Here is a 12,455-nt window from a genome sequence, read left to right as displayed (position 1 = left end):
TCCACTGTGATGCAGAAGAAATACAAAAACTGCATCTCCGTCCAAAAATCTTTGGACTCTATATTGTCGCATGTCTGCATTTTGAGTTTACTCTAGCAGCCTCCTGTTGTTCCTGTTTTTCTGTGTTTAAAGGACTTCTTTAGTATGTGTGTGTGTGTGTGTGTGTTTTGGACTTTAGTTCAACTCAGTCTACAAATTTCCTTCCGTTACTCTTCCACAGCTGTAACACCTTCTTTTTGGACCCTGCCTCTCAGCCTTGTTGTTATTGTACAGTTGTGTCCTCCCTTTGAACTGCCTGCAAAGACACTTTTATCTTTTTCTCAGCATCCATATGAAAAAGTCAGAACACGGCAAGGACACTTTGAGAAGGTCAGTCAAGCAAATACCTAATCAACAGGTCTAATCGATTAGCTTACATAATTGTTTTAATTTTAATGCAGTTCAACCTGAAGCACACTGATTATATTTAAGTAAACTGCACTGCACAAATAAACTTGACTCCCACTGATCTTACTGTGATCGGCTTCTTCTTCTTCTTCTGTAATGGAAACACGAGAGTCTTTTGAACATTCATAGAGTTACATTTCTCCTTTCCTTATTTCCTTTTCATCATTGTTTGCTCCTCACTTCTTCCCTTTGATTCTATCTACATACTGCACTTCTTATTTTATCACTTCCCATCTCCTCCGTTGTTGTTCCATTGTTTCTATCGCGTCCTCATTTTCTTTCCTTTTTTATATCTCGGCTGCCTTTTTAAACTTTTTTTTTCTTCTCTTGCCAATTTTTGCTTTACTTTTCTTTCATTTCTGAGCTGTTTTTATGCCCCTCTTTCCAACTTTTTTGTGCATCCATCCTGACAAGTTATCAACCCCCCATTTTTTCATAATTTGTTCAATCAACTATGCACTATGCACTAATGCACATAAAACTGCTTTACGTATTGTTATTGTCAGTTGTCAGAAGCATTTACCCTCATTCCTATGTACTTTGTTTTTCCTTGCTTCCTTCTATCCTTCCTTTTCATGCATTTTTTCCTTCCTCACCTTCTGTCCTTTACTTTTTAGGTGGTACTACAGCAATAACATTCCTGTTTTGCCACTGTATGTTTCTGCTGCCGATCATTTGATGGAATTCGGTGCAGAATGATGCAGCACGGTGACTCCAGAGTCTCTCTGAAGGATGGATGTCGGAAACATTAAGACCTTTCTTGCATTCATTTTATCCCGCTCTTACCTCACATTATCTGTCTGTGACAGGTTGAAGGGGAATATTGATATAGCGCCTCACAGTTTTAAAGCATTTGAAGAAAAAATAAAAGGCTGAATGAGCCTTAAAGAGAAAGACAAAAGGACAGAGATATAGAGAGTGTGATGGAGGGAAGATATACAGATGGAAGGAAGGTGAGATAGAGGCAGACACGGCACAGAGGGAGACAGACGTAGAGAGATAAATACGAAAAAGACAGAGACAGACGGAGAAAGAGAAGAAAAGGGGGGAGGGGGGGGCAGTAAAGAGAAGAAAGCTTACCTCCTTATCTTCCCCTGCCTTTCACAGCAAACCTCACAGCAGCATCTAATACTGCTCTATGTGTGAAAGTATCAGAGAGCGTGACTTGTTTGTGTGGTGTCTAAACTCAGGCAGCAGCTAATGAAACTGAAATGAAAACATCAATCTGTGCAACGACTTCAAATGTTTATCAAAATCAAGAATAAATTTGGCGAATGTGCACCTGACGTCCACGTGGATAATTCATCTGCATAATTCTAAAAAGCACAGGTTGTGTGCCTGTGTGTGCTTAGGTGATTTCCATGAAGGCTATTTAATTTCCCAGAGTGCTTGGCGTGTCATTGGGAAATGAACATCAGCAGCTGAGGACTGGTTGAAGGATAATTTATGGAACAAAACACAGAGAGTGTCAGTAAAAAACACAAAAAACGCTGCCGGTCAGATCGGCCACCTTCGGGCTTGGACACGTTACTACTAAACACTGCTTTTTGGTCTCTGGGTCACAGCTGGAGACCCGACTCTCATCATTGGTGACGATCCCTGACATGAAGGTTGGGTGAGTCTAACACAAAGTGGGGATTTAAAAGCAGCAGCAGCACAGCTATGAAGGGGAGACGGACCAACTTTAAGCCAACTTTGGTTGTTTTATAATCTGGATGTTAGCAATATTTCTGTCTTAAAACAAAAAGTTTGGAAGCAAATTAATTTCGTTGTGTTATAAAATCTAAATATAAGGTCAGATGTACTTTATTTAGATATTATTTTGCTATTATGTTATTTATGTCTCACAGCAGCCAAAAACAAGAAAAACATCCATAAAACAGAGAATCACTTAAAAGAATCTCAATAAAGGAGAAAACTGAAAAAGAAGTGAAGCATTTAGATGCCTTAAAAAGCTTGCTCTGAATTTTATGAATGGCTGAGTTTGATTGTGTAGTAGACCTCTAGTGGTCGCGTGAATGAGTGCATGTTAAAAATCTCAGATGGGGCTGTTACTCAGGAAAAGTTCTAGAACTGCGACTACTTTCAAAATGACGTCCCAGTCACCAGCCCGCAGAGAGATTTTGAACTCTTTAGTTCTTCCTCTGCCCATTCAATGCAAATCAGGCAATAAATAACAGCCTTAAATCAATGAAATGGTTCCAAAGTATCCCAACAACAACTAATCCCAAACTGATGCCAAAGACATGAAGCACGACAGCGTTACAGCGGCACCCTCTGCACTGAATGAGTCACATGCGATAGATTTGAAATGAGCTGGCAGGTTGTGTTTGGATCATAGATCCAGCTTGGTCATCAGAATAGCAACACTTTGCTGTGAGGAGTTGACAGATAGATGGAAACAGAAATCAGAGTTGGAGGCCGTTAGGGTGGATGTCTGAGAAAGATGGATGGACAGACGTCAGAGGCGTGTGACAGTCCAACAATTAGCTGAGCTTCACCGGGTTTAAATATCGATCTGAGAACAATGATTATTGAATTAAATGATGAACCTTAATTTGTTGAGCCTGCGATGAGCAGAAAGCACATTTTACAGTGTTAAATTAAACTGCGAGTCATATCGCGGTGTTTCATAATTTCAGCAACACTGATCTTATACTCACATTGGTTCTCAATCTTTATGCTCCGTTTGTCAGGCTGCGTTGTCACTTCCATTTCTCTGTTATGCTGGGAAAAATAATGGGAACTGATCGTTTCCTGAATACTCAGTTAAACATGCCCAGTTTTGGAAATGTTTGTTTTTGACTTCCAATTTGAATATATTTCTGACTGTGACAGTTTGGAAACAATCAAAGAGTTTAATTGGCAACAAAAATGTATTAAGAGATGGAAACTCTGAATGTGTTTAAAGAGGCAGAAAACATATTTTATTCTTTGGACTCCATCCAAAGTATTACTATTGATTAGATAAAAACACAGCAAGTCTTCCAATAACTCATTTATTCTCATCTCTTTCACATATTTAAGTTGCTCATCCTTAGCAGTAGTACTTAACATTTATTACAAAGCTGCACATTCAGAGTAAGGATGAATTTCCAGGATATCCGGGACGTGTGTAGAACTCCTCAAACACTGTTAGCTTTTCTGATTTTACTTTTGATTTCTTTTAACACAAATATCACAAATTTATGTTTAATAGTTATTTTTGTCTGTTTGTTGCCTCTAGACCATGTCGGCATAGTAACAGGAAATCGCATGTATAACCCAAGGCATTATGGAATAATGACAAAAGCGGTGGCGAGCAGGACGGCAGAGAGAAGGAAAAAGTAAATAAAACCGATATTAAAGGAAATAGAAAGTGAAGGTACCGAAGATGAAATGAGACAGAAAGAATAAAAGGATGGAAAGAAGAGAAAAAAATGAGTGAAAGTGTAAATATAAAGAAGAAGAGTGGAGCAGATGAGTGGAGGAGAGAGGGGGGTGGAGGAAAATGAAGAACATAACTGTGGTTGCTGATGTAAATCTCCCCCAGGTTAAAACAAGATGATAATTAAAAATGTACCACAGGGTCACACTGTGGCCGTGTGTGTGTGTGTGTGTGTTTGTGTTTGTGTTTGGTAGGGGTGAGAATGCAGTGCCCATTAAAAGGTGTCCCTGCTGCAATCAGTGTACAGAGGCCTTAGGGCCTATTTGTTACTACATCAATCTGGAGTTAATGGAAACACACAAATGCGCAGACTTGTGCACACATCCAAACACATTTCTGCCTACAGTGCTAACATTGTCAGAAAGACCGCCAAACAGCAGGGCAGACACACACACACGCGCATGCATGATGGGTTTATACACTTAAACACACACAACACACGTGCAGCTGGGAACGAAGGCAGCCAACTGGGCCATCCTCAGAGCACAGCGCACACTGATTGGTACACAAGCAAATCTTAATGAGATCCTTTCAGCGCTGAATTTTTCATGTTTCTCTCATAGATTCTTCACCTCACCTGTCTTGGTTTTTCATGAGCAGCTTATAGATTTTTTCTTCACCTTCCTGTTAGACGTCACGTTTCCTGTTGCTTTCGTTATATTGCTACGGCGACGGCACTTAAATGTCATTTTTTTGAGGCTGATATAAATTACCAATCCAAACAAACTTTTACTCTCATCTGAAAATCATCTACTGAAGATGAGTCGAAGTGAAAGGACGGGAATTTTTTAAATGTCACGGTTTTGACTCTCTGCCAGGTCGCATCAGTAGATAAGACAGCTCTGCGGCGAGTGCCGTGTGGGTGCTGCAAATATTTAAGCGCAGAGTAAATTGGTTTGAGAACATATCTGCACATAAGTCATTGTTAGTCGTTGACTGGGGGAAATAAAAGAACACAGACGCGACGGGACTGCAATGGATAAAGTGCACGGTGACAGGCTCAGCGAGCCACCGTCTCTGCATTATCTCACACGAGACTCTAAACCTCTGCCTCCTGTTCAGTGGTCAAAGCTGACCTCTAGCTTTCTAACCGAAGGAGCCAATGACCCTTCAGGGTTCAGTAAAGTATCCTTTTACAAAGCCCCAAGGAGCTATACCAGCTGATGTGATTATTTTTGGCCAATTGGCTTCAGTCTGATTCACAAACCAGGCTAAACTTAGAAGAAGTTTGCTCATATAAAAACACACTGACTGAAATGTATATGGGAAATTTCTCAAGTCATGATTTATGTCTTGAGTCTTTATGTCTTTAAGTCTTGAGCCACGGGGCGATCGTGGCTCAAGAGTTGGGAGTTCGCCTTGTAATCGGAAGGTTGCCGATTCGAGCCCCGGCTCGGACAGTCTCGGTCGTTGTGTCCTTGGGGAAGACACTTCACCCGTTGCCTACTGGTGGTGGTCAGAGGGCCCGGTGGCGCCAGTGTCCGGCAGCCTCGCCTCTGTCAGTGCGCCCCAGGGTGGCTGTGGCTACAATGTAGCTGCCATCACCAGTGTGTGAATGTGTGTGTGAATGGGTGAATGACTGGATATGTAAAGCGCTTTGGGGTCCTTAGGGACTAGTAAAGCGCTATATAAATACAGGCCATTTACGACAATGGAGAAATTCAAATGCTGAAGTAGTGTTCCCTTCACATACATGTACAGGAAGAAAGAGTAGAAGTCAAGGTCATGGATGTGGTTTTGGGCAGGATCCCATCACAGTACTGCCAATCATATCCAAATGCCAAATCACAACAACAGTCACCAGAAAGCACTTTGTATTGTAAGGTGAAGACCCCATAATAATACAGAGAAAACCCCAACGATAAATGGACCAACAATGGTGGCAGCTACTAAGTTTTAATATTCTTTCTGGGTCACAAAATAAAACTTTTAACATATTTTCAGGCGAGAATGTAGCTGTGTAAACTTCAAATATCTGCTCGGTTTATCAAGACACCACATATTTAAAAAAATGCTCCAACGTTTTCGGAGACGTCTGTTACCCACCAGAGTCACCAGAGCCGGCGAGAACACCGGACTCTCGCCACAAAATGTTTTCAGATCCCCGCGGTCTTTCACTAGTCAGGTTAATCAGTTAGATAACCTAAAAATCTTATTGTTTGGCTTTTTTCCGTATTTTATTTGTTTGTGAGTAAATCAGTTTGGCTGAGATTAAAATTATTAGATTAGATTCAATAAAACTTTATTAATCCATCGGGTGGGTTCCTCCGTTTTTTTCACACAGCTGAATAAACGTCAAACAAAAAACTGATTAAACAGAAGTGTGAGACATCGAGAATTTACACCGAGTTTATTAAAGTCCACTGAGACAGCAGTGACGCAAATCTGAAGGCTTCGGCCCACGTAGACCGCGAAGGCTGGGTCCTCAGAAGGATGCGGCCTAGGTTTTGGGACACAGCTAATAATCTCCACTAACTTAACTCCTGTGAGGCGACCCTAAATATTTTATTTGCAGTAGTTAAAAAAAGACAATGACTGCTAAATGTAAATGACAGATCTGCAGAATCGATCAATCAGCTGTTTGTACGCTTAGCTGCATCTTTCATCATCAAGATGCAGAACCGTTAACACATTCAAGTAGACTTCCATCGCTAAAGTTCACGCATGCCTGAAAGGCCACAGTAAAGTGAAACGGATCACATGCGCTGCCACAGGCTGAAACCAAAGTGTTCGTGGAAACGCCCTGATGGAGCACGCCATTCCACGAAGAGACACCAAAGTGATGAGCACTTTGCACCCAGAATGGAGATGCCATTCTAAAAATAAGGACCTAGAGGATCATCACCCGAAACCAAGGATAAAGAAATGGAGAGGAATTGCTGTTCCTCACCAGGTGTGACTTCTATCACTGTGTCTTGTCTGTCTGGGGGGAAAAGGACCTTGGGAGGTTGTGTGGTCTGGAGAGCTGAAAGAGAAAAAAGAGAGGAAGGAGATCATCATTAAAAGTATGCTGGGCTTTGGACATAACATATATTATCACTTTACAGAGTTGCCATTTTTAGAAAGAAACATTCATTTTACAACATTACGCTGTTGATAGAAAAACAATGGAAAACCACAGCTGTACTGCAGGCGTAGAGCCCGAAAGTGCAGTGTTTTGTCAGGAAGAGCCCCGAAGGAGAGCTGACCGTTGCCCCCATCAATTGATCAACGGCCTGCAGTATCACAAAGCCAAATATAAAGAGAATGGAGCTACCCAGCTGTCACACCAACTAGATGCTGCCTCAGTCACAGAGACAGCTCACAACACAACTTTTCTCACCTAATGATTCCTTCTTGTCCCTGTGCAGGTGAACCTGTTGATGAACTGCCTTTGTCCTCTGATGACCAGCAGCGCTCTCTGCTTCCACTCCTACCACCTTCCCATTTTACCTCACTGACTCTGAAAAGCCAGCGCGCCGTGCTGCCCGACACCTTCCCCCCCTCACCACCTCCCAGTGTCTAACAATCCTCAATACTGCTGTCCTCCCTTAAAAGCCTGTCCTATTCCACACGTAATTTATTCTGTGTCTGAGCACATGAAGGTGGTTTCCGGAGTTAACTAAGCACCAGCTGATTAACTCATATTGTGATCATTAAAAATGAGTTACTATTCAAAGTCTTGGCTTATACTGGAAACAATTCAGGGTTCAGTGTCTTGCATAAAATGCCCTGTCATACAGGAGGAGGTGAGAATTAACATCAACCATCAGTCAGCTGGGTTGTAGAGCTATTAAAGCTTCTTACATTTAAGAGCTGTTCAGCAGATTGTAATTCAAACAGCCTCAGAGGAGACCAGACTCCTGCACCACCTGTGAGCTCTGTTTTTAAGCTTTACAAAATCTAGGCCATGACAAGAGACTTTGGCCAATTACGTGTCTTTCAGACCAGATCTGGTGCTGCATAGGCGATTAGGCACAATGGTACAATATCACAAGCACATCACTGAACTTCTACCAGGAAGTGTGGGGTTACAATCCTGCATGAAGCCAAACAAACGTAGATTTTAATCCATATGATCATATGCACACGTGCATTACAGCAGAGCGATATATATTTTTTAGATTATAGTGGTTTGGTTCTTTTCTAGCTTTATCCAACTTTATTTTATTGCCAAATGTTTGGTGGTGCGAGATTTGCTCGAGCATAAAAATAAAGATTGCAAGTGTTATGTGTGAAAATCAACACTTGGTTCATTTGATACATTTTTTTCAGCATCCATTAAACACAAACAAGCGCAAGAACAAAGCTGAGGCTTAATATCAGGAGTAAATATAGAGTCGAAAAGCACTCGCTCACCTACGACGCCTTAATTACTTTGACTTTTAGGAAACAGATAGTTTCCCACGTTGGATTAAATGCTCTTTATGTGACTTTTGCAGCATGGCAGAAGCACTCAACACAGGTTTCTCTTTCCATCTCTTTTTCTTCTTTCTTTTCTTTCTCTACTTCTTCCTTTCCCCTCAGTAACACTGTCAATCTCTCCATCGCTCCATCCTCGTGTTTCTGTGACAAGACTGATAGTTTCATTTGCATTCTGAAGGTGCCGCTGTGCCCTTTTAAGATTAATGAGACAACCCTTCACCTAGACCTACTCTTGTTCTCCTCTCTTCTGTGCTCCACTCCTCTTTTACTTTCCTCTCCTCTTTCACAATCTTCCCATAATTTCGCTATACACATCTATACGACCGCTGCACAGATCCTCCTCCATTTACAGTTGTAAGTCTTTCTGGCTTACTGTGTTTCAAATTTCATGGCTCACAATTTCATTTGGGAGCTCATGTGTCCCTTTGTGAAAAAACAATGGTGCTGTATCCATGTTTTAATCGTCTATATATCTTTATGTGCGGTAAACTGTCCTTTTGAATATAATATTTCCATAATCTCCCATTTTGAGTTTGGACTTTGCTTCCATGTGTCATGTGGTTAGAAAATCAACAGTACATGCATGTGTCAATTCTCTATGAAAAAGACTAAAAATTGTGTTTGTGAGTGTTCTGAGTCTGCGCTAACTTGAATTAAAATCAAAGGTCTGCTTCAAATAGATGTTAATGATGGGGTTGCTGTTTACGTGTATCAGCCAGGCTCATAGAAAGGCAGCAGCAGGAATTAGAGATCGCTGAACTTTTGAAAATGGTTGCTTGTGTCGAAAATTACAGGACACCAGTGATGCAGAGGGTGTGTTTTGTCGGTGCTTACGTGCGTGCTAGGACGGCGCCAACAGATGCGTCACATGATTAATTTCCACCCCGCAGCAGTGATTCACAATGGCTAATTTCAGTCTTTGTTTTTGTACTTCTTTACCATCTAAGAAGCGATGAACGCATAAAAAATTCATAGGACAGAACAACAACACTGTGTTTCCACAATTCATTGTAACTCGCTGCTTTTCGGTTGTGTTATTGTTTAAATCGATGATGAAATGGAGAGGTGTGAGGACACAAATGGAGACTGAAAATACCAGAAAATGAAAGCAAAGAGGACCTGCTGAATGAATATGCTTGGGATTTGTTTTTTTGGCTGTACTGTGTAGAAAATAAATGTAAATTTCAGTCATCAGCGAGAAGTAGTAGCAAACATTTGGTTTATCAAAACTAAAAACAGTTGCTGCTGGAAATGAGGTTGTTGAGAACAGGACTGGGGCTGAACTAAAACTAAACAACAATCAAAGATAGAAAATTGAATTCCAACACTTTTCAGTCTGAGTTTGACGATGGAGGACAGCAGCAATTTGATCTACTGGGTGAAAACTGATTGTGGAATAAGTGGCGTGAAATGGTTTGCCATCTACCTCACACTTACTGATAACTCAAAGAGCTTTTTAGCCACATTTGGTCTAATTTGACTCATGTATTCATAAAGCACTTTATTCTATACGCTTAATTGACCTTTTATTCACAACCATAACCAATTTAGACTCACCACTGAACCTGACACGCATCTGTTTGGGTTGTGGTAGGAAACAGAGGCAAGCCCTGCAGGCACTACCAATGGCCGGGGGGTTAGGAGGTTCAAACCCAGAGTCTGCATGCTGTGAGGTGACTCTGCTGATTGCACAAATTGCTGCCTGTTTTCATTAGGACTGCTCTAGAAGTTAGACACATGGTGTGGTTTAACTGCTGACATACCTACAACTAATTCTTCTTCTTTTTTCCTCCACCAAGGAGATTATGTTTGTGGTCATATTTGCATGTCCTTCTGTCTGTAAGCACGGGAAGTTGACAAGTTTTGACTGAACATCCTTTGAGGTTTTCAAGGCCGACTTAATGATTTATCAGTCAAAAACTGCCAAAAACCCTTAAACTTAGAAACCACGACTCTTACATGTGTGGTGTGTATTATCGACACGTTGAATGTACCATATAAAGATTCAAAATACCGCACTGCATCGCATTTGACCTCTGACCTCACTTTTACATCTGCCTTCCTTTCAACTTGACCCCAAAATGTGTTGTGACTTAAAGAAAGTAGGCAGCACGGTGGCTAGCACTGTTGCCGCACAGCAAGAAGGTCCTGAGTTCAATTCCAACATCAGGCCGGGGTCTTTCTGTGTGGAGTTTGCTTGTTCTCCCCGTGTTTGTGTGGGTTCCCTCCGGGTACTCCGGCTTCCTCCCACCGTCCAAAGACATGCAGCTTGTGGGGATAGGTTAATTGGATAATCCAAATTGTCACTAGGTGCGAATGAATGTGAGCGCAAATGGTTGTCTGTCCCTGTGTGTTGGCCCTGCGACAGACTGGCGACCTGTCCAGGGTGTACCCTGCCTCTCGCCCTATGACAGCTGGGATGGGCTCCAGCACCCCCCGCGACCCTGAAAAGGATAAGCGGAAGCGAATGGATGGATGGATGGAAAATGTACTACTGACTGCTGGAGGTTTCTTCCTGTTAAAAGGGAGTTTTTCCTTCCCACTGTCACCAAAGAGCTTGCTCATAGGGGGTCATATGATTGTTGTTTTTCTCTGTATGTATTACTGTAGGGTCGACCTTACAATATGAAGCACCTCGAGGCGACTGTTGTTGTGATTTGGTGCTGTATAAATAAAATTGGACTGAATTGAAAATGATTCTTTACTTAGACCTTTTATAGTTACACAGTTCACTGCAGTGTGGCACATTCAGCAGGGCACAGTAATAATCACGTGCTAGACCCCACATAAAGTAGACAACGTTTATTTTAGTGCAGTTTTTACAGAGGATGCTGTATAAACTTTGGCATTTTTGTTCAATTCAAGGAAGCTGTAAATGCGTGCACATCCCTGTTGTCATATATTACTGTGCCTGAGGGTCAGAAACTTTAGAGCATTTCCAAGTAATTTGAGCAACATGTCTGTCAATAAGAATCACCCAGCTCTGATCATTTTAGCTCTGCAGGTGCTCACATAGATTAAACCATTGCTTTCCTTCAGCTTGAATCTTGGATGGAAGAAAAACTGTTTATGTCATCAAACCTAATGTGAACTTCTACTCGAATTTGAAATTTTTGAGACATAGCTCTCCTGTTAGCATTAAAAACAATATTACAAATCAGTGCCATTTTCTCAACATAATGATCATTATTCCTGCTGCCTCGCCCGTAATATTTGGGACTGCAAATGGAATGACTTCAGCATTTCAAGGGTTGCTTGATTTTTGACCTTTTGAATGTTCATGTCCACAGTAATGTTGTTTTTTTTCTTCTGCAAAGAAAAAGAATAAGAAAAAAACTGAAACCAACTGGTTGAAAAAAGGCACCCTGTTCTTGCATGCATACTAGGTTTACATTCGGTGATTCTCAAAACTAAAGATTTGAGATCCAATAAATGTGTGATTTTCATTCCTCATTAAATATTCTCTGGGCGGTAAATGCTCAGAAACATCAAATAATGAATTATCATATGTTCAGGCCAGAAGGTAGACAAAAGGAAGCTTTTGTCTACCTTTGGCCTGGTTGACTGTATATTAACTGGCTGTGAATGACTGTTAATGTAATCTCAGCCAAAGCGCTTGCTGTGGACCGATCCACTGTGTCATTCCTCCTCTTCTCAAAAGGCAACAGAAAAAAAGGCGCACATTTTGTGCTGTTAAGTGTGCATAATCAGATTCTACATTCTGTATATCAAATTGATTTGACCTTTTGGGAAATTGTAAAATGTCCAAGCAGGGAATGGGCAGAGACACGGGAGACATTTATGCTGGGTGTGGATACATCGAGGATGTATGTCATGCCCTATTCAAAGTAAAGTGAAACATTACTGGAATGTTTTTTAATCAAATGTTAGCAAAGCTTTACAAAGAGGGACACAGACATACTTCTTGTACTTCTCTTCCACTTCATTTCAAAAGCACGGTTGAGGATTAAATTATTAGCCCCTGTGAAATATAAAGCAGAAAAGGATTAAAGGCCAGTAGATGTTCTAAGGATGAGTTTTCTTTGGGGATCATCAATTATTTGTATACAAAGTTATCACAATGTTTCCAAATGCCAAGAAATGGAGTGAGAAGTATCATTAAGAAATTCAAAGAGAGACCCCCAGGACAGAACACGCCTGACTGAGGTAGGACGAG

At 41.2% G+C, this 12,455-nt stretch overlaps 1 protein-coding gene across 1 annotated transcript in view; it reads right to left on the bottom strand.

Annotated features, from left to right (window-relative positions):
* Positions 1 to 12,455, bottom strand: part of il1rapl2 (interleukin 1 receptor accessory protein-like 2) — a 420,712-nt gene that overhangs the window by 93,530 nt on the left and 314,727 nt on the right. The window contains exon 7 of the mRNA XM_085287845.1: positions 6,765 to 6,839. Within this exon, the coding sequence (XP_085143971.1) occupies positions 6,765 to 6,839 (75 nt within the window). The remainder of the gene's footprint in view (positions 1 to 6,764; positions 6,840 to 12,455) is intronic.

Source organism: Mchenga conophoros, linkage group LG2 (assembly GCF_057382185.1).
Source record: "Mchenga conophoros isolate Kocher_MC1m ecotype Shallow Benthic linkage group LG2, M_conophoros_male_GT1.1, whole genome shotgun sequence".
Lineage (NCBI taxonomy): Eukaryota > Metazoa > Chordata > Actinopteri > Cichliformes > Cichlidae > Mchenga > Mchenga conophoros.
This window is presented reverse-complemented; position numbering and strand designations above follow the sequence as displayed.